We start from the raw sequence: 19,541 nt of genomic DNA on the forward strand, positions 1-19,541 counted from the left end.
ACCACAGCACAACACACCGGAGTGGAATTCCCGCTGATGCTGCGTTATCGATCCCATTTACTCACAGGGCTGAAAGTGTCTCGTCCCAAACTGCCTTTACTGTTCAGACTGCCGATCTCCGTCTGCGAGCTGGACTGAGACATGCCCTCGAAGAAAGGCCTGAGAGGACAGACAGACAGACAGAAAGAAGTGGACTTTAATCACACAGTGCTTATAAATGTGTGTTTTATTGTAAGCACAGCCCAGAGCACAATACAGTTGAAGGTGTCCCGTTTTGATTTTCATCTGATTTGACCTTTAAGGATCATGGAAAACCCTCAGCTGTGAGTTTCAGGGAAATCTACTTACTTTCTCAATTGACAATAAATACAGTTTTGCCATTTATCAACTGAAGCTCTACAACAGGGAGATTTGCCACTTCCTCTCTTTTCTATGTGTCTTTAAACTGGAAACTTTGTGGTTTTTGAGAGTGGTTCACAGTGTCAAAATTGGGTAATTGCCAACTTTTGAACTTGGGGTTTCATGGACGTTTGTCACATTTTTTAAGACTTTAGATAGATTTTAGATTAGATCAGTATTCTCGTTATAGAATAATCGATAAAGATAATATTTTTTACCAAAACAAAATCACTGGCAATGATTTTTCTAACAAGTGCCCCATCTGTTGTCTTATTAAGTTAATATTTACTTTATTCTGAGTAAAATGCCTGGAACGTATGACTGCAATCACTCCTTTCCACCAACAGAGGGAGCTCCAAATCATCAATGGCGGGATAGACACAAGTAACGCCTGACTGCAGAGTAGGTGTATGTTGCCAGCGTTTGTGTGTGTGTGTGTGTGTGTGTGTGTGTGTGTGTGTGTGTGTGTGTGTGTGTGTGTGTGTGTGTGTGTGTGTGTGTGTGTGTGTGTGTGTGTGTGTGTGTGTGTGTGTGTGTGTGTGTGTGTGTGTGTGTGTGTGTGTGTAGTGACATTGCGCTACCTCAGCTTGGGTTTGGGCGTGCTGAGGATGCTGTCCGTCTCCTCCATCTCCGGCCCGCTGTCGCTGGGGTTGTACATCTCCAGGCTGTCGTAGAGCTCGTCCAGGTCCTCCTCCACCTCCTGGATCTGCTCCCTGGACACGTGCTCCAGGCCGAAGCCAACCTTGAGCGAGCCACACGGGGGAGACGCGAGGTGAGACAAGGACAGGGAGACGCGCAGAGTACTGGCTGCGGGCCCAAGTCTCACTAAAGGACGTTTCAGGACAGGGGCCTTCACGTATTCACTGCTACGTTTTTGTGCAGACATCTTAACGCACTCAGATCTTCTGCAATTTCCCAGATGAGAACTAAAATAGAAGGAAATGAGGCCTTTTACGTGCCTCACTAACCTGTGCGATACACACATCTCTCAGACGCCCCTGAACACGGAACATCCCCTGATTGCCTGCTAACCTCAAAGGAAACTAACAGGGTCCAGAATCACATTCAGAGTGTTTTGCTGATGGCGGCAGGATGTTATTTCACCACATCTCACCCACAATTTCACAACGCAATTACAGTCACCGTGGAGGCGGTGACAACCTCTGAACACGGATGTGTTGAGAGAGGGGGAAGGAAAATAGGGAGGTGCGGCACTTACCTCATCTGTCACTTTAAACCTTTTCAGCAGGGCGACAAACTTCTGCTTAATGTTGGGTTGCTGAGGAGGAAGAGAAAGGAAAAGGGGGACAAAGTGAGACAGGAGATGGACATTCATATATGTGTGTGTGTGTGTGTGTGTGTGTGTGTGTGTGTGTGTGTGTGTGTGTGTGTGTGTGTGTGTGTGTGTGTGTGTGTGTGTGTGTGTGAGAGAGAGAGAGAGAGAGGTGTTGAATACAGAGATGTCTACCAAGATACGACTGTAATTCACAAGCTCATATTTCATGCTTGATGACTCAAAATAACAAGCTGTGGACAGATACAGGATGGAAAAAAATCTTCAAATGCAAACACACCGGCTGCCTCTCACCTTATCAGACCCGGATGAGGCCCTTTGCAAAAATCTAGCTTGGACTAAGTGCTGAAATGTGTGTAGAAAGAAAGATAAACTGAGCTGCTGGCTGTGTGAGGACTTGTAGAGGAGCTGGAGAGTTATGGATGTTGTGTCCTAATTTGTTGCTCCTTCAACACTGGGCTCTGGGGATGTTCGTGTTTGTGTGTGTGTATTTGTGTCGCATCTCACGGGCAGAGGGCCCGTGTGTGTTTCTGCATGTATGCAAACTGCAGTGGTGCAGAAATGTGTGTGTATGCGTGTGTTATCTGCGGGCAATGGTGGTGGGATCAGCGGTGACAGTCTCACTGCTCTCACAGGGATTAATACACTTCAATCCAGATACACTGCTCTTCTTTTCGCAAACTGCAGCTTAACTGTAATTTACAAGGTTGCTGACAATTTGTGTGTGTGTGTGTGTGTGTGTGTGTGTGTGTGTGTGTGTGTGTGTGTGTGTGTGTGTGTGTGTGTGTGTGTGTGTGTGTGTCCCAGCTCAGTGGGTGGGTGGGCAGAAGTTGTGTGTCTTACTGGGAAATTGGTCTGAATTACAGGAATTAAGAATGAGAGGGAGAGAAGGGATTTACAGAAAGATCCACAATCGGGGGGGAGTGTGAGGAAAGTGAGAGAGAGAATGAGAGAGAGAGAGAGAGAGTGGGAGAGAGAGAGAGACAAAGACAGAGGCAGAGAGAGTGGGAGAGAGAGAGACAAAGACAGAGACAGAGAGAGAGAGGGAGGTTGACTGAGGTGAGAGGGGTGCGGAGGAGGGAAGGATGGGAAAGTCAAATTCCTTCTTTTCATGGAGCAGGTTAGCTGTAAATTACTTTTCAGAGGATACAAGCAGATAAAAATGAAAAACCCCAGAGAGAGACAGAGAGAGAGAGAGACAGAGACAGAGAGAGAGAGAGAGAGAGTGGGAGAGAGAGAGAGACAGACAGACAGACAGATGGATTAAGTGAGGGAGGTGCGTTTCATACTCACTCTGGTGATGGCAGCGTTGGAGGGGAGTTTCCGCCTCGGCTTCTTCTTCCTCACCTCCTCATCTTCGTCAAAAAGGTACTGTGGGGGAGGGAGAGAGAAGAAAGAAAAAGAGAGAGAGAGAGAGAGAGCGAGAGGGAGACAGACAGAGAGAATTAGTCGTCCCATCAATAGTTTTACCTATTTTCAGAGAATACTGCCAATTAAAGTGTTAAACTTTTAAGAGGCAGCATCAGGACAGCGGGACATTTACAGTTAACAAAGATCCAACTGTGTTATTACAGCAAGTAAAGAGCGTGTGTGCTGTACACACACCCTGCTCTATATTGGTCACAGATGCAGACTGCATTGATAGCAGGGTTTCACATCTTTTAAGGTCTAAAATGCACTTTAGTAGAAAACCTTTACTTTCCCCCATAGCTTAAAAAAAAGAGCGACCCCTAGATTAATGATGTTGCTGCGTTCACGGCTGCTCATAAAGTGACAAATAGATAAAGTGCTGGTGTCCGTAAGAATAATAAGCTACAGTATCATAATGTATCATCTGTGAGGGGCGACCTGCTGCTTTAGTGGCCCAGGCCCAAGCCCCAGGAATACCAACAAACGAGGATTCAACTTTGGTTCCGGCTTTGGTCCAGATATTCTACGTGTCACCTTGTGTCACCACTGACTCAAAGCGGTATAAAGGAGATTTCAAACAAACCGACCTGTCCGTGGATGGGGTCGTCGCTGCCTTCCTGCTCCGACGAGTAGCTCTCTTCCTCTTCCTCGGAGTAGTTGTCGATGTCTGGAGAACGATCTGGAAACGCGGGGGAGGAGTGACGGGGACAGGAATGGCGTCAGTAAGGTGAAAGAGATAGTAAACACGCACACATACGTACACACACTCCCAACATCCTCACCGGACATTTTGGCTTTGGGCCCCTCGTGGTCGATGGGCTGGCTGGACAGGGAGTAGACTCGGATCTCGGCCACGGGCACCGAGGCGTCCTTCAGCTGGCTGTGGAGGCCTAAGACCTGGGCCCCCTCGCTCGGGTGCTGCATGACCTGGAGGGAGACGGAACAAATCACACCAGGTCAGAGGACAATGAGGGGGGAAAAACTAGGGCCGCCATTTTGGATTAGCGAGCAAAGATTTCAACGCGACTCTTTCCCGTTTTGTTTATTTTTGCCCTACATTAGACGTAGTTAAATTCTTCAGTACAATTAGATTTAACCTGCAAAGCAAACAATACGTCTCAGGAACAAAGGCCCTTATTCCTACAGGGTGTAAACACAGAACCATAAATCAGTTAGAGAAAAAAGAGGAGACGGAAATAAAGGTTTGCAAGGATGGAGAACAGGGTGATAATGGAATGGGGAGGAAAAAGAAGAGACAAAAACAGCAGCTGGGGAATAACAAAAACCATAAAACGTCACCGACGAAGACAGAGGAAGAGACAATGTGCGAGGGAAGAATTCCCACAAAGCTCAGCTCCCCGGGCAGGCGGAGGAGACGGCAGCATTGTGTCAGTGTGTGTGTGTGTGTGTGTGTCTCTCCTCACTGCCTGGTCACATCTGAGACTCAATGATGTCTGTGCGGCTCATTATGGAGGATTCTTCTTCTTCTAATGCGTTTAACGTAGCTGCTGCTGGAAATGGCAATCTCGCAGGAAAAATGCGATAAACATGTTTAATGAATTCGCAAACTAAACAGACGGCGTCTTTGAGGAGTCTGATGCATTTTGCTTCAGCCAGAAGCTTTAAAGCGCTTCACTGAGGGTTTGCTGGGCCTGCTGGAGTTCACAGACGCTCGCCGCTTTAAAAATGCATTAGAAAGAGGAGCTACGCAGCCTTGACTGACATAATCCATATAATCTGAACAGCGGGAGGCGAAATTCTCCCTTCCGGAGCAAAAGGCTTTCCTTCAACTGTGCTCAAGTGCAACATCTGGCCTGAACACAACCGACATACGGCCTTCACTTAGGCATATCATGGAGAGATCACAGGTTAACGTGGAGGAGGCGGCCAAAGATCCACACACGACCCATCAGATTGAAGATTACATAGAAAGAAATTTCACTTTACTGTTCCAAGATGTCTTTTCTCCCGCGCACACATTCATCACAACGGCTGCCTCGGGTAAGAGAAACACCGGGCGCCAAAATGTAATTTGCCGTTTGATTTATGGCGACTTCTGCGGCACCAATAGAAGCGACCCCGAGGTCCGAGATCGCAATCAGACTTTTGAATTCAAAGTGCACTCAGCTGAATCCAATTTGAGGGAAGGTTATCGCCGCGTTTTGAATAAATGGAATTAAGGGGGAACACATCTGCATAAGAGGAAGTAACGGTAGGATTCTGAGAGACGACCGCCATCGCCATCCAGGGTTCGCGCTTACTTGATCAGATTAAGCCAAGACTATATTTAGGCAGAGAGCAGGTGCAGGTGGGTGGAGGAAGGCGAAGAAGAGGATGACAAATCTCTCAGCGCTCAGATCCACGGATTCATTTTGGCGAATGAGGGCCGCCGTACCTCGGCCATGTTGATGAGCCCCAGGGCCAGGGTCTTGTATCCCAGGATGGTGCGGTTCTTGTAGCGCTTCCGCCTCTGCAGCATGATCTGGAGCTTGTTGGCGTCCCTCTTCAGGAAGTGCGGGTACTGCGGGCACAGAGACACATTAACGCACAAAAGGTTACAGACACAAATAAACTTTTAAGCATCTGTCAGGCGGCGAGCTTGAGTGTTTCACCCCGCGCTCAGGACGGACGACATTTGCTTTGTAGGTTGTGTTAATTGGCTGATCTAACTGGCTCGTTGCGTAAGGTGTTCATGCTCGCTTGCTTCTCTCTAGCTTCCTGAGCTGACGAATCACTTAGTCGGACCATGACAGAATCCACCATTAGCAAACTCGCGGGCTACACTGTAAACAGACCGGAACCCACTGCTCTAACAATGTTCAAAGCCGTGAAATGACTCCTCCGCACTGTTTTAATAGAGCCTCCACTCTTTGTAAGCTGTGCAGGAAGTTGAATGTTTAATGTAAAACGTCTGGGAGGCTGCGCTCGGGAAAACTCAGAGAGAGAGAGAAAGCGACCTTTGGGCCTCATTTAGAGACGTGCGGAAATTGGAACGGATGATTCAGAGCAGAAGGAACCCAACTGGGAATCCCATTAACCACGCTGTTCGTCACGCCACTTCAACAGACTAAGATAGGAGATGATGTTTGGGGAATATTCAGCCGTGCTGTTTGTTTTGATTTTGTCAGTGAGCTCTCCTCGCCACTAGAGGACCTCGCAAATTACAGTGAGCAGCAAACACAACAACCTTCAGGTACTTAAATATGGGTGGAAATCAGGTTGTTTTTCAGGCGTGGTTGGTGCTAAGTGCGGAGAGCTGACATGCTAGTGAGGGCTCAGTTGAGGGTCACGCGTGGTTGACTGAAATGGAAACGGCCTCCGGGTTCTTGTTTGGCAATTGAGTTGCGCGGTCGCCATGCTCGAAAACAAGGAAGCGTGATGTTCAAAGTGCTGTTGTGATTTGCTGAATAACATGAGAGCTGGAGGGGTTTCCTGTGTGCGAGCTCTTTACCTGCAGGGAGAAGGTGAGCTGTAAGTCGGTCTCCGTCAGGCCCGCCGAGGACAGGAGGATCTCGTTGGAGCGCAGGATCCGCTTAGAGCCCTGGAGAGGTAATGGAGACAAAAGGAAAGACAAACGAGAGAGCAAAGACGTCAGTGGAAGCGGCGAAAGGCGAGGAGCCTGTCGGGAGGGAGATTACCATTAGCGCGCCCGGGCTAACTCCCACCGTGTCAAAACAATGAGCTCTCATCAACCGCATGCAGGGTGAAGGAACGTGGGAGCAAAAGGAGGCCAAGAGAGGGAGGAGGAGTGGAGCGGAAGCAGACTGAAGGGAAGGAAGAAGGAGACACAGAGACAGCTGATGAAATAAAATGTGTAGAGGACCTTTGAGAGTATTTGGTGCCAGGAACAGCAGAGGATTGATTGGTTTACTTAAGACATCAAACAAGATGGGGAAGATGAAGAGAGCAGGGAAGAGTGGAGAGAAGAGTGGAGAGAGGGCAGGGAGCAGTGCTTGGGAGTGCAGCCATGACATTAAAACAGCTTTAAGTGTATAATGGGGCAAAAAACTACCAAGGAAGATGTTTACATCGACAGAAGACGAGCTGGAGATGAGGAAAGGCAGGAAGGGGCGAGGAGGGGGTAACAGGAAGCAGCTGAGACGAGAGATCGAACTTAGTGGGTGAGAATACTTCAATTCTAATAACGCCGTGCCAACATCGCTGCTCCTCTCCTTAACTATGACGAAATGTTCACATGATTTACAGTAATCGTTGAGGGGCAGACTGCAGGGTGAACAAAGAGGAAGAAATGTGTCCAGATCCAATAAGCTGACAAAGCAAAGCAGAGACACGCGGAACGGAACAATTTCCTGTTTCGGAAGCTTTAATCTGCCACGTTTCCACATCGAGCCGTCTGCCGAACCTGACGCAAGGTCAACGTGAGAGGAACCACTGCCGAACGATTGTTGAGCTTGAGAAACGAGTGAAGTATGCGTCGCCCCTTTTCAAGGTAGTCGTGAGTGTTATTCATGCTGTACCTGCAGTTTAACGGCGATGACCACAGAGGTGAGATCTTTATCCAGCTCCTTCAGCATGATCAACTTCTTCAGAGTCAGGTTGAAGAGCCTGCAGGAAACACACAGGAGGATTATTAACAGGCATGGTGGTGCTGTGCAAGTCAAGGTTTTCCATTCCGAGTAGAAACAAACTACAAGTGTGACCGACGTGTGGACAGTCAACAAGCGCGTCTGTCATCAACAGCCGTTTATATTCCTCAGCTTCCTGTTAAAGCACATTAGTTCTGCTTGGATAACTCAAAATGGCTTTCAGGAAAAAACAAGCAAAGCTGGGAGAGCTGTTGCGAGATGTTAAAACCTCTGACGGACTTTTTTCAATGCTATACAAACACATATTCACTTGGTATTTACAATTGATTTAAAAATAAACAAAAGGCGTAGCAGCATGAAAGGCAATGCCAGAGTGGTATAGCAGCCATATCAAGTGCTACAGACCTGTCAGTCAAAAAATACAATAAACAGTTAAATGGCTTGATCCTGGCTAGCCTGACACTTACACATTACTGCCCCTGTGTTTCGTGTAGGTATTACATCTTGTGATCGTTTCTCATGTTATTATAAATGTCCAGTATGTCGTCTCCTCCTCTCCTGTGTGTTTTCTCCAATACACCGTCATTAAAACTGACATTAGAATAACACATAAATATGCTGTACAAGCTGGAAGGAAATCAAAATCTATGATTCATCCAAAGATGGGCTTGGCAAGTGTTATTGCTATTTTGGTCCAAGTGTCCTTATTCCAACTGAGGCACACACACACACACACACACACCAAAGTCAAGACTAAGAAATCAGAGAAGAAACACAAAATGTCAAAATGTAATCACAGAAATGCACGCACACACACCCAAACAGCAGCTGTGCAGTCAGGGGTCAATGTGGTCAATAATTCATCTCCAGAGCTTGCGAGACAGTAAACAACCAAAATAGATCTGGCTGGGCCGACTGGAGGGGAAGAAAAGAGGAAGAGAGGAAAAACAAACGTAGAAAAAATTGACGAAATGACAGACAGACAAAGAGCTAGGAAGAGACAGACAGGCGGACAAAGGACCTGAGAGAAAAGCCACAGATAAGAAGGAGACGCAGAGGAGGCCGTGAATACAGAGAAAAGGACACGAGGGCGGAGGAGAAAAAGGGAAGGGAAGAGCCAGGGACAGAGGACAAGACGGGAAAATTGGAGGAGGCGTCGACGGAGAGAATGCAGATCTGCGGATGGCGGAGAGCCGAGACGCCACGAGTGTGACACACACACACAGCGCTTCAAGTGCAACCTGCAATGAGCTCTGCAAAGATTAAAGGCAGGCTGAGTGGACAGAAAGATTGCATCCTTGTTCCAAACACTCGCCTCCTCGCTGACAGCAGCCTGCATCTCTTCACACCTAGGTCTACCTCCAATCCCACACACACACACACACACACACACACACACACACACACACACACACACACACACACACACACACACACACACACACACACACACACACACACACACACACACACACACACACACACACACACACACACACACACACACACACACACACACACACACACACACACACACACACAGGCTTTCATCAAAGCCCCAAGACACATCAAACTCAGAGGGTCTCACTTCCTGCGCCTCAGGGCTCTCAGGGCAGATGTGAAAGAGGGCGGCAAAGGCTCGACCCTATGAATAAAAACAAATCAATCTCCTCTCCTTCAGATAGGGACGGGACGCTAAGTGCAGCTTCTGAGCGAGGGGCAAGGGGGTCGATTCAGGACCGGACCAAAGCACCGGAGTTTCGCTATAATGTAAGGATGTTGGGGACTTGCCTGGCTACATTTTGTGATTTAGGCGCAATTGGATAAATATGGCGGCAGGGAGAAATAACAAGGATTAGGAACGCAGCGGTGGGGGGCGAGATAGGGACCTGGACGCTCAATGTCATTTGGTGATCAATCACACTCACCAGCCATGTTCAAATCAAAGCAGGACTTTTACATTTACTGGAGTACTTGGGTTGTAGTACAACACAAAACCAGGTTTGTGATCAGCTGCTTGCTACGTGTGTGATGTAATCTCACATGACTGAGGGTCAACCAGAGGGATACTGAGAGAACAAAGATTTAAATACCAAGAGCATTTTTTAGATTTCTTATTCAAATTTTATTCACATTTTTACAAAAAATAAAAAATAAGATTATCTTATTAAAACCACAAAGCCAGTCCAGCTAAGATGCCGTTTAAACTGTATTGCTCCATATTTAGGTCAGAAACCATTTAAGTGGTTCAATCAGATATTGTGCTGTAGGGCAGCATTTATTGATCTGTTCATTGATCGCTTCATTGATTCATATTAACACTTAACTTCAAGAGAGTTAAAGACGGACAAAACACTCAATGCACAAATGATGTGGAATATCAACAACAAATCATTCAAGAACGGAAAAACGGAATCACACACACACACACACACACACACACACACACACACACACACACATTTGGAACAAACGGTGAGCGCCATCATGGCTGCATGTGGAAGTGCCTTTAACCTGCACTTCCTCTAATGGCTGCTGGCTATGACAGAGCCACTGTGCCATTCTGATGAGGAAGACCCCCAACTTCTCTCCAAAAATACAAAGTGAAAACCTCAAAAAGTGTGCGTGCAGTGTTTCGTTTCACTTCATCATACAGGGGAATTCAAAATGTACTATACCGTGGAACATCAGGGAGAAAGTACAGTATGCAACGTGTGTGTGTGTGTGTGTGTGTGTGTGTGTGTGTGTGTGTGTGTGTGTGTGTGTGTGTGTGTGTGTGTGTGTGTGTGTGTGTGTGTGTGTAGGGGTCTGCCCTTCCTTTGATCTACTGACTTGGCCCAAATTATGGCAAGATGATGATGACAAGCAGAACAACAGGTTTGGAAGTGTGTGTGCGTGTGTGTGTGTCAGTCTGCAGGACACAATCCAGACAAACGGATGGCTGTGTTAATGTTTTACATGTATGCGATACTGAGTGCATTCATTTGTCAGGGGGTCTCCATGGCTCTTTAAGATCAAAGTGTGTGTGAGTGTGTGTTTGTTGTTGTTTAGGGATGATGCATGGGCGGATGAAAGAGAGGAACAGATGGCACACGGTTCAATAATGTCTGCGGGAAGATTGACCCCTGACATTATGGAAAGGCCAGCGCCGAACACACTGAGCTCGCTATGAACACACGCACACACACACACCATTTGTCACTTGAGAGAGAAGACACACAAATACGATGACAGAAATGATTCCGCCTCCATGATGGAGCTCAGTGAAGATGAAACATGACTATAGCTGACAAACACCAGCATGGAAAGGTGCTGCAAAGCGACTGTTGGAGATTAAGCGTGTGTGTGTGTGTACAGTGTGTGTGCGCGCGCGCCTGCACCTTTAAGAGGAAGGTGCCTATTGTTCCCCTGACAACCATCCATCAAGAGAGGTGTGACCTTGCCGTGTCATACAAGCAAAACAACCTGTTACATAGCATGTATGTACGCCATATTGGGTGAAATTACACACACACACACACACACACACAGAAAATGCATGAATTCTTCTCTTTTCACCTCACAATCCTTCCATCTTTTTCTCTTCCCTCCATTCTTTTCTCCCTCTCTCCTTCCTCCCCTCATCCTTCTTCTGATCCTCTGCCCTTCCTCCTCTCCTCTCCTCTCATTGGTAAATATGACTCCCGTGCCGCTTGGATTTCTCACGGCGACAGCGAGGGTTGTAAGAACCTCCTTATTTACAAGCTCCTCTTACTCCTCTCCTCTTCCTCCTACTGTTCATTATCATTGCATGGATCAGTGTGTGGCTCGACAACACAAACACGGAGGAACCCAAGAGAAACAGTAAACCAACATCCATGAGACAGACAGACAGACACACACACACACTACAATAACATGCAAATATTCGTCAGCGACCCACACAAACTACAGGCATAGCTGAGAGCCATGTTGGCATAAACCTGTGTGTTTGTGTGTGTGTGTGTGTGAATACTTGGAAAACAGCCAGCAGACCGTATTTTGAATTTGTCAGTGTCCCAGAGTTGCTTTGATCCTCTGAAATTTACAGCCAAGCCTGGCATCCTTCACGCTCAGCTACACATGTAAACACACACACACACACATACATACACACACACGCAAGCAGCAAGAGAAAGTTTTAACTGCATTCCAAGTTCAAAATACAACTGACCCTAGCTGTGGTCTAATCTTATCCTGATGACCCAAAAACTTTAGACTTTGATTGTGTGTGATTGTGTGTGATTGTGTGTGTGTGTGTGCCCCTGATAGGCTTATGCAGGACCTTGGGATCAAAACCTGGTGTGTACACAAGCACACACGTGGGCACACACTTGGCGACCGAATGAATGTAGGGAGAAGAGAGGGAGGAAAGCGACCGCGGCGTTATCAAAGGTCGTCTCAAGGTCTCAGCTTTACATTTCCTCAGATGGACGCTGCTTAAGTGCTCAGGTCGTCCAAAATGGCTGCCAAAAGTTCCTTTCTTTTACCTGCCTGTAGAGCAGAATGAGTCATAAAGCTCCGCAGTCTGTTGTTTCTCATCAATGACGCGCTGACGGTGCCGTGACGATCAATGGGCTGCTAGAGGAGGCGGGGCTTACAGATTCAAGAGCAAAGGGATTGGTGAGGCAAGAGATCAATCATTCCAAGACGGCGAGTTGCCTTGTATTAAGCCTGGAGATGAGTTCAGAGCGAGATGTGTGTGCGAGTGTGTGTGAGTGTGTTACGCTCCCCTTGCCTGGTCTTCCAAATTATTACCATGCTGGTCACATCAGCAGGCAGACACAGAGAGAAGCTGAGGCTTCCTCTTCACACACACACAGCACTGCAGCACACTAATGCTCTAGTATCAGAATGAACAGGAGGCGCGCGCGCGCGCACGCACGCACGCACGCACACCAAAATTGTAGGTCAGCTGACCATAGGCATGTGTGCTCCACTATGAGAGAGAGGCGTGGGCGAGCAGGGCAATATGACTCTAATCCAGCTTTTAATATAGTGTGTATTGATCAGAGCTGCATCACTCTGGCCAGTGTAAGGAGCCTGTCTGCCTGCCTGTCTGTCCATCCGTCTCAATAGTATCATTCTATTGATAGATAACCAATAACCAATAACCTTTGCAGGTCTCTGCAGCACGTAAAGCTCCTCACAGTGTAGCTGTGCTGGCTGACAGACCTGATTCCTTTCATTACGTCATTATCGATTGCATCATTAAGATCAGATGCTGTTTCTCTGCACGCATGTGTATGTGTGTCTGCGGTTTCCATCTTAGACAAACTACAACAACAGCACCAGAACTCACCTAGAAACACGACATTCCTCAGCTAAAGGCTTCCCTGACACTTCTCCTCACCCTCACACCCGTTCCTGTCGCCCCTAATCTTCCTCGCTCTTGCGGTGCCGTGCGTCGGCTCTTTCGCCACAGTCAACGTGGCGGCGGCCGTGTCTGCGTCCACTGGAATATTTTGTTCAGGGAGATTAGATGTGAAATGAAGCCGAGCGTCTGTCCTGCTGCTCTCTGCTCCTCCTACGTGACATTTCCCTATTCCATGCTGTGTGAGTGTGTGTGTGTGTACGTGACACACAGGCAGACTGCCTTTGCAAAGTAAATCTATTAATAAAATCCACGCTTGGCAGTGTGTGTGGCTGTGTGTGTGTGTTTGGGAGAGTTTTTAATAGATCTACCGTCAATTGTGAGTGTGTCACCTGCATCAAAGGATGGTGGACTCTTGAAAAACAAGGTCACACTGACACACTTCATGCAAAGCTCCTGCAAATGCGTTAATACCCCTGTGTGTGTGTGTGTGTGTGTGTGTGTGTGTGTGTGTGTGTGTGTGTGTGTGTGTGTGTGCGCTGCAGGCTCTTTGTCTCCCCTCTGTTTAATATCCCCCATTTCTTATCTCTGCCAGTAACCCGAGCTGTCCCCTCTCCATTCTTCCTCTCCATTCAAGGCCTTCCCAATTTTCCTCCTATGGCATTCCCTCCATCCTCTCTCTGTCTCATCTGATCCCGCCATCACTGCCTCCTTCATCTCCCGTCGCTCACTTCCTCATATCACCTTCTATGTCCGCCCCGTTCGCCCCCCCGCCCGCACAGTGACGCTCCTAATTGACGCGCACTACGATTCTCCGGCCGCACAATTGTGATTGGGGCTCAACAGGAAAGACACCGCCAAAATAAAAGAACACAGAACAGCGAATCGTCTTACAAAAACACTAAAGCATTCTAACTTCCGAGAAGCCAAGCTTGATATTGTGCTGGCAAACACACACACACACACTTACACACACTCTCTACTCTACCCACTCTGTCCTGCCTTTGCCCCGCCTGCTTATCATGCAAAGTGAGGTTTCGCCCTCTCCCACACAGCCACTCATGAGTGTTTCGCGGTGATGAACAAGCACATCAGTCTGCCGGCACATTCCTTTAAAAAGCCTTTGGTATGAGCAGGAGTGTGTGTGAGTGTGTGTGTGTGTGTGTGTGTGTGTGTGTGTGTGTGTGTGTGTGTGTGTGTGTGGATGCGTCAGTCTGTGTGTGGGAGAAATCGAGAAACAGAGTGGGTGAGCGCACACTGGCAGAAGTAGGTTACAGGTAATATGTAAGATGGCCTTGGTGTGTATGTGTGTGTGTGCGTGTGCGTGTGTGTGTGTGTGTGGTGACTCATATTTAAATCTGAAAGCAAAAGGAGAAGTGATTCCTACACAGAAGCAAAAACTGTGTATGCGCGCGTGTGTGTGCGCTTTCATGCAGAACTCTTGCTCATCAAGACCAAATCCTGGCAGGGCTCTGTACTGTGTGTCTGTGCCCACAGCAGGGGGTCCGTTTGAGCGTGTGACTGCATGTGGGTGGGTGGGCGGGCACTTCATTTTTCTGATGCTGTTACACTGAGCAACCGAGTACATGGCCCGGAGTCGTGGGCAGGCAGCTGATCATTTGGATGGCAGGAGAGTCAAGTGTGCGGAGTGTGTGAGTGAGTGAGTGAGTGAGCGTTTAGATGTCAAATGCAAAACAGACACTCAAATGCTTCTTTTTGCGCCGACACGCCGCTCAGCTCAGCTCAGCTCAGCCCTTCTAAGAACACACACGTCTCTAAACTAGCAACGCCTGCTGGTTGGGTGGAGGTGGCTTCAGCGAGGAGCGAGGACGGATCACATTACGCTGTCTCCCTGTCAAGGAAGGCAAGAGATTGGAAAACTGGACTTCCCCCCCACCCCCCAAAACAAAGACGGAAAAGGTCTGCAAGAGATTCATTACAGAGGCGCAGAAATGAAAGTGAGAGAGCCAAGCTGAGGGATGAGTGACAAGGAAAGAGATGGAGGGAGGAGAGAGGAGTGGAGGGAGGACCGAGGTGAGGCGTGTCAAGAAAAGCCGCCTGAGCATTACGGAGTATTAAGTCGCTCATGATCTTGACTACACAGTGTTTCCCCGGGGGCTGGTGTTGCCATCTGCACACACACACATGTCGCTCGCCTTTCCCATCACATCCATCTCAGCTACTTAACGCACGACTGAAACACACTTGTCGGTCTGTTATCTAAGCAAATGAATGAACAAAAAACGTGCGTGCGCAAAGACACGGGATTTTCGCAAAACTGTCAAAAAAAGCAAGCGATGCCAAATGAGCAGGAACGTCTTGGCGAGGCCGCGAATTCCAGCGTGAGAAGACGAAGATTTGGCGGCGCAACGTGGCTGTGATCCAGCTACAAAACGAGACGACGGCCGCCTCCCAACCCGCCGAAGACACGCCGTCGCTCCGACTCTGGATCGGCGTTCCTAATTTAGCTCCAAGTGGGAGTGACAGCGACGTGACAGTGAAGCTGGAGCGTCTGGACAGGGAGGACGAGGAGCAGCCGGGGGAGAGGGAGTGGATCAGACGCCCGCTTCCATCAGTGAGTTAGGACACTACGGGGAGTCCAAGAGTGAGGGAAGGTATTAAAAAAACTAAATGAGGAAGGGGAAAGGTGAGGAAGAGCTGCTGCCGTCACATTCACTTCATCACTCTTGGATTTAACCTCGAACTGTTCCAATAAATCCTCCTTTCCCCCCCCCAACAGCTTCTCCCCTCTCTCAACTTAATCCTTCCCTGCCTGCTCTCATCTCATCTCACACCCCCCCGACTTCACACAATGGGCTTCTTCTTCTTCTTCTCCTCATCTTCATCAGCCATCAGTCACGTTTTCAGCCTTTCATCCCTTCGTCCCTCTCGATCCTCAACGATGCTTGATCCCTTCTCCCCCGCGTTCTTGTCTTCCTCAAGTGCCTTCCTGACATGAGCTGACACTTAGCCTGAGGCGGCAACACCCTACACACACACAACACACACAGACGCAAATACATACAGTATATACACACACAACCACAATATGATGTAAGGCAGGAGGTGAGGAGAGACGATTTGTATTCTGTGAAGCGTATAGTCGCATCGCAAGACACAAATGCGCTGAAGACACAGTACAACACACACTTTAAGACAAGCGGGCATGCACACACACACACACACACACACACAATCACTGTGTAAGAGGGAGGTTGGCAAGGAGACGGATTCAAGCGGTTGCCAAACACGTAACGCGAATGACAATTGAAGGACAGAGTTCAATATGAAATACCACAAGAACACACACTCAGATACCTATTAAAGTGAGGAAGTGGAGCAACACACACACACACACACACACACACACACACACACACACACACACACACACACACACACACACACACACACACACACACACACACACACACACACACACACACACACACACACACACACACACACACACACACACACACACACACACACACACACACACACACACACACACATGCTTATTTCCATTTAAAGCTATTAAGAACAAAGCACACACGGATCCACTTCCGCAGCACCACTATGCCCACTGAGTGTCGACAGGTCCTTTTATGCCCTCTCTTTAAGGCCGCGCCCCAAAAAACTCACTCTGACAATCTTCCACACACACACACACTCCCTGCCACATAACACCGGTAGTAACACTGATTCCACTCATTTGTGTAGAATCAGTTCCCCGGGAGGTCAAAGGTGAGGCTAGCTGGCGACACGCGAGCTACGTGATGCCACGAGAGCGTCCCTCGCCGGCGGCGGCGAACGATTAGCTCTGACAGCAGCCGTCTGTCTGTCTGTCTGAATGAATGAAGGAGTGAATGAGGGGGGAATGCGTCGCCTGGGTGCCTTTCTCCTTTCTTTCACAATGATACCTTGAGGAAAAGTAAACACAACAAGCCAAAATGGGACGTAAACACATAACAGGACTAAGAGAGGGCCTGTTTTGCGTACGTATTCAAACCCACATGACCTCTTGCTCTTTAGCTTAAGTGTTTTCTCTGCATGCCTTCCTTCTTTCCTGCCTCTCTCTGTGTCTTTCCGTCTTGCTCTACTTCACGCAGCCACAGGCAAGGACACACTGAGGCATGTTACTTCTAAAAAGGAGGGCAGAATCAACCTTCACACACACACACACACACACACACACACACACACACACACACACACACACACACACACACACACACACACACACACACACACACACACACACACACACACACACACACACACACACACACACACACACACACACACACACACACACACACACACGTCCCATTGTGTGTTTACATTTAAAGGATGTGACAAATCAGGGCTGTCACAAGTTTGCTAATCATGTTGCTGCGAGTTTGCACTTTGTGACCCGCAGCCCTGCTCTCTCTCTCCCCCCGCCTGCCCCCCTGTGAAGCCGAGCATGTGATTCACAACAACTGAGTGTGTGTGAGACATAAAGATAAGATACTGCTGGTGTAGAGGAAAAAGTGGAAAATGTCGAGGCTGTTGCTTGAAGGCTGATTGTGTGTTTATACAACTGTTCGTCTGGATTTAATATACACAAAACATCAAAAGGTGCACATGGATCCTCATTTCCTTGTCTCACACACACACACAAAGGCTTTTACAAATGACCCTTCATTAAAGCCATTACAGATTAATGAACTGAGCGCCCGCCTAATCCAGTTAAGCTTGAGACGGCGAGGCGATGGCATCAGAGCCCGCTTGTCCGCCGGCTCGGCCGCACGCCGCCGGATTGGTTACGGCGGAAGAGGAAACCTCTATCTCGGCGGGCCATCACATTAGCTTCCTCGTTATCGACCAATCGGAAGGGCCAATCAGCGCGGCCCGGGCGTAGCAACACGACGGGGTTGGCCGGGCAGTAGAAGCCCAAAGAACGAGAAACGATCGGCATCCAGGTAAACGACAACAGAGGAGTGGAAGAAGAAGAAGAAGACGGCGTGCAAAGGTCAATCTGTCTTAAGTGAATTCGGCGTCCGAGTTGTCACGTCGCGTGGCACCTGATCCGGATGGATTTCAGAAGCGGCGGCCCCGGATTTGCATGCATGTAAGGCGACGCGGCGGCAACAACAGGCTCAAACATTTAGCTCACAGCTTCAGGGTGGTGCAGGTGTGGTTGTCTCCAGTGTGATGCTCCTGTTTACAGATGTTTATCAGTCTCTGTGTGTGTGTGTGTGTGTGTGTGTGTGTGTGTGTGTGTGTGTGTGTGTGTGTGTGTGTGTGTGTGTGTGTGTGTGTGTGTGTGTGTGTGTGTGTAACTCCGTGTGTTAGCCGTGTACTGATCATGCGCAAAAGCATCAAAAGGCCTTTTTGCTTTTGATTCGCTTGGACATGCCATTAAAACGTGTTTAATTAAAGTGTGTGCGTGTGTGTGTGTGTGTGTGTGTACCTGATGACATGACTTGTGCCTACATGTCCGAGTCTGTTTATGTTACTGGATGCTGCTATGTCCTTGTTCAGAGCACATTAGATAAAAACAAAGCATATGTGCCTCCCCACCTCGAGTGTGTGTGTGTGTGTGTGTGTGTGTGTGTGTGTGTGTGTGTGTGTGTGTGTGTGTGTGTGTGTGTGTGTGTGTGTGTGTGTGTGTGTGTGTGTGTGTGTGTGTGTGTGTGTGTGTGTGTGTGTGTGTGTGTGTGTGTGTGTGCCATATCAGCGAGCTGCCAGATGGAAGTCAGCAGTGATTCCACGGGGGGGCGGGGTCACTGTCAGTAGAGGGAAATGTCAGGAGTGCAGCTCTGTGAAACACACACCGACGCACAACTCAACTCTCTCTCCCTCCCTCGCTCTCTCTCTCATCGTGGGAGAAAGTTTAATTTGTTCGCTCTCGCCCAATTTGTCAAGTAGCGGCTACTCTTCCTTGGTGTCAGTTCCAAACTCGTGGCTCGGCGGCGCCCCAACTGTGTCTATGTGGATGGGAACATGCTGGGCGCCCCCGGAAGAGCCGCCATTACCGATGCTTCATATTCCTGTTCGTATCGTCATCTTTCAACTTTGAGTGGAGCCGTTATCAGTAATAATAAACAAACACGGAGACACAGGGTGAGGAGGAGGAGGAGGGGTGAGTTTTGAACTTTACATTTAATCTCCCTTCATCTAAAAACAGGCATGAGAAGCCGCGGCGTACCCTCAGATCTCCTGGCCGCCTTACCGGACAGAGGAGCGAGCGAGAGTAGCGGCAAAGCAGAGGCGCCTTAATGAATGCTTACCTCCTCTGTCTGAGTGTGTGTGTGATAGCCTGCTGGCCCTCTCTCCCTTCCTTCCATTTGTGTGTGTTCTGCGTCGTGGGGGGGGGGGGGGTAATGTGGCGCTGACACTGGAGGAACGCTGAGAGTCGTCCCGCTATTGTGTTGCAGGGCAATTACCGCAAATGAGTCAAACAAATGCTCTATGTATAATTCAGAACATCCTGGGTTCTGCGCCGTGCTCCTTCATGCCAACAGTATTCATTACCGGGCCCACAGATGAGCATTTATCCTTGATGATCCTG

The 19,541-nt window shown here is 48.5% G+C and overlaps 1 protein-coding gene across 2 annotated transcripts in view; it reads right to left on the bottom strand.

Annotated features, from left to right (window-relative positions):
- pacs1 (phosphofurin acidic cluster sorting protein 1) overlaps nucleotides 1-19,541 on the bottom strand; it is a 32,360-nt gene that overhangs the window by 8,888 nt on the left and 3,931 nt on the right. Inside the window, exons 1-10 of one of the 2 annotated variants that reach the window (XM_076162442.1) lie at nucleotides 8,118-9,787; nucleotides 7,582-7,669; nucleotides 6,555-6,644; nucleotides 5,499-5,624; nucleotides 3,886-4,030; nucleotides 3,691-3,782; nucleotides 2,987-3,064; nucleotides 1,619-1,678; nucleotides 981-1,141; nucleotides 66-159 (exon numbers count right to left, since the gene is read on the bottom strand). In XM_076162442.1, the coding sequence (XP_076018557.1) occupies nucleotides 66-159; nucleotides 981-1,141; nucleotides 1,619-1,678; nucleotides 2,987-3,064; nucleotides 3,691-3,782; nucleotides 3,886-4,030; nucleotides 5,499-5,624; nucleotides 6,555-6,644; nucleotides 7,582-7,638 (903 nt within the window). In that variant the 5' untranslated portion in view covers nucleotides 7,639-7,669; nucleotides 8,118-9,787. Of the gene's footprint in view, nucleotides 1-65; nucleotides 160-980; nucleotides 1,142-1,618; nucleotides 1,679-2,986; nucleotides 3,065-3,690; nucleotides 3,783-3,885; nucleotides 4,031-5,498; nucleotides 5,625-6,554; nucleotides 6,645-7,581; nucleotides 7,670-8,117; nucleotides 9,788-19,541 lie in introns of those variants that run through there. The other variant, XM_076162441.1, reaches the window with a different exon arrangement.

Source organism: Genypterus blacodes, unplaced genomic scaffold, assembly GCF_046128005.1.
Source record: "Genypterus blacodes isolate CSIRO-AG114 ecotype Tasmania unplaced genomic scaffold, CSIRO-AGI_Gbla_v1 ptg000122l_1, whole genome shotgun sequence".
NCBI lineage: Eukaryota > Metazoa > Chordata > Actinopteri > Ophidiiformes > Ophidiidae > Genypterus > Genypterus blacodes.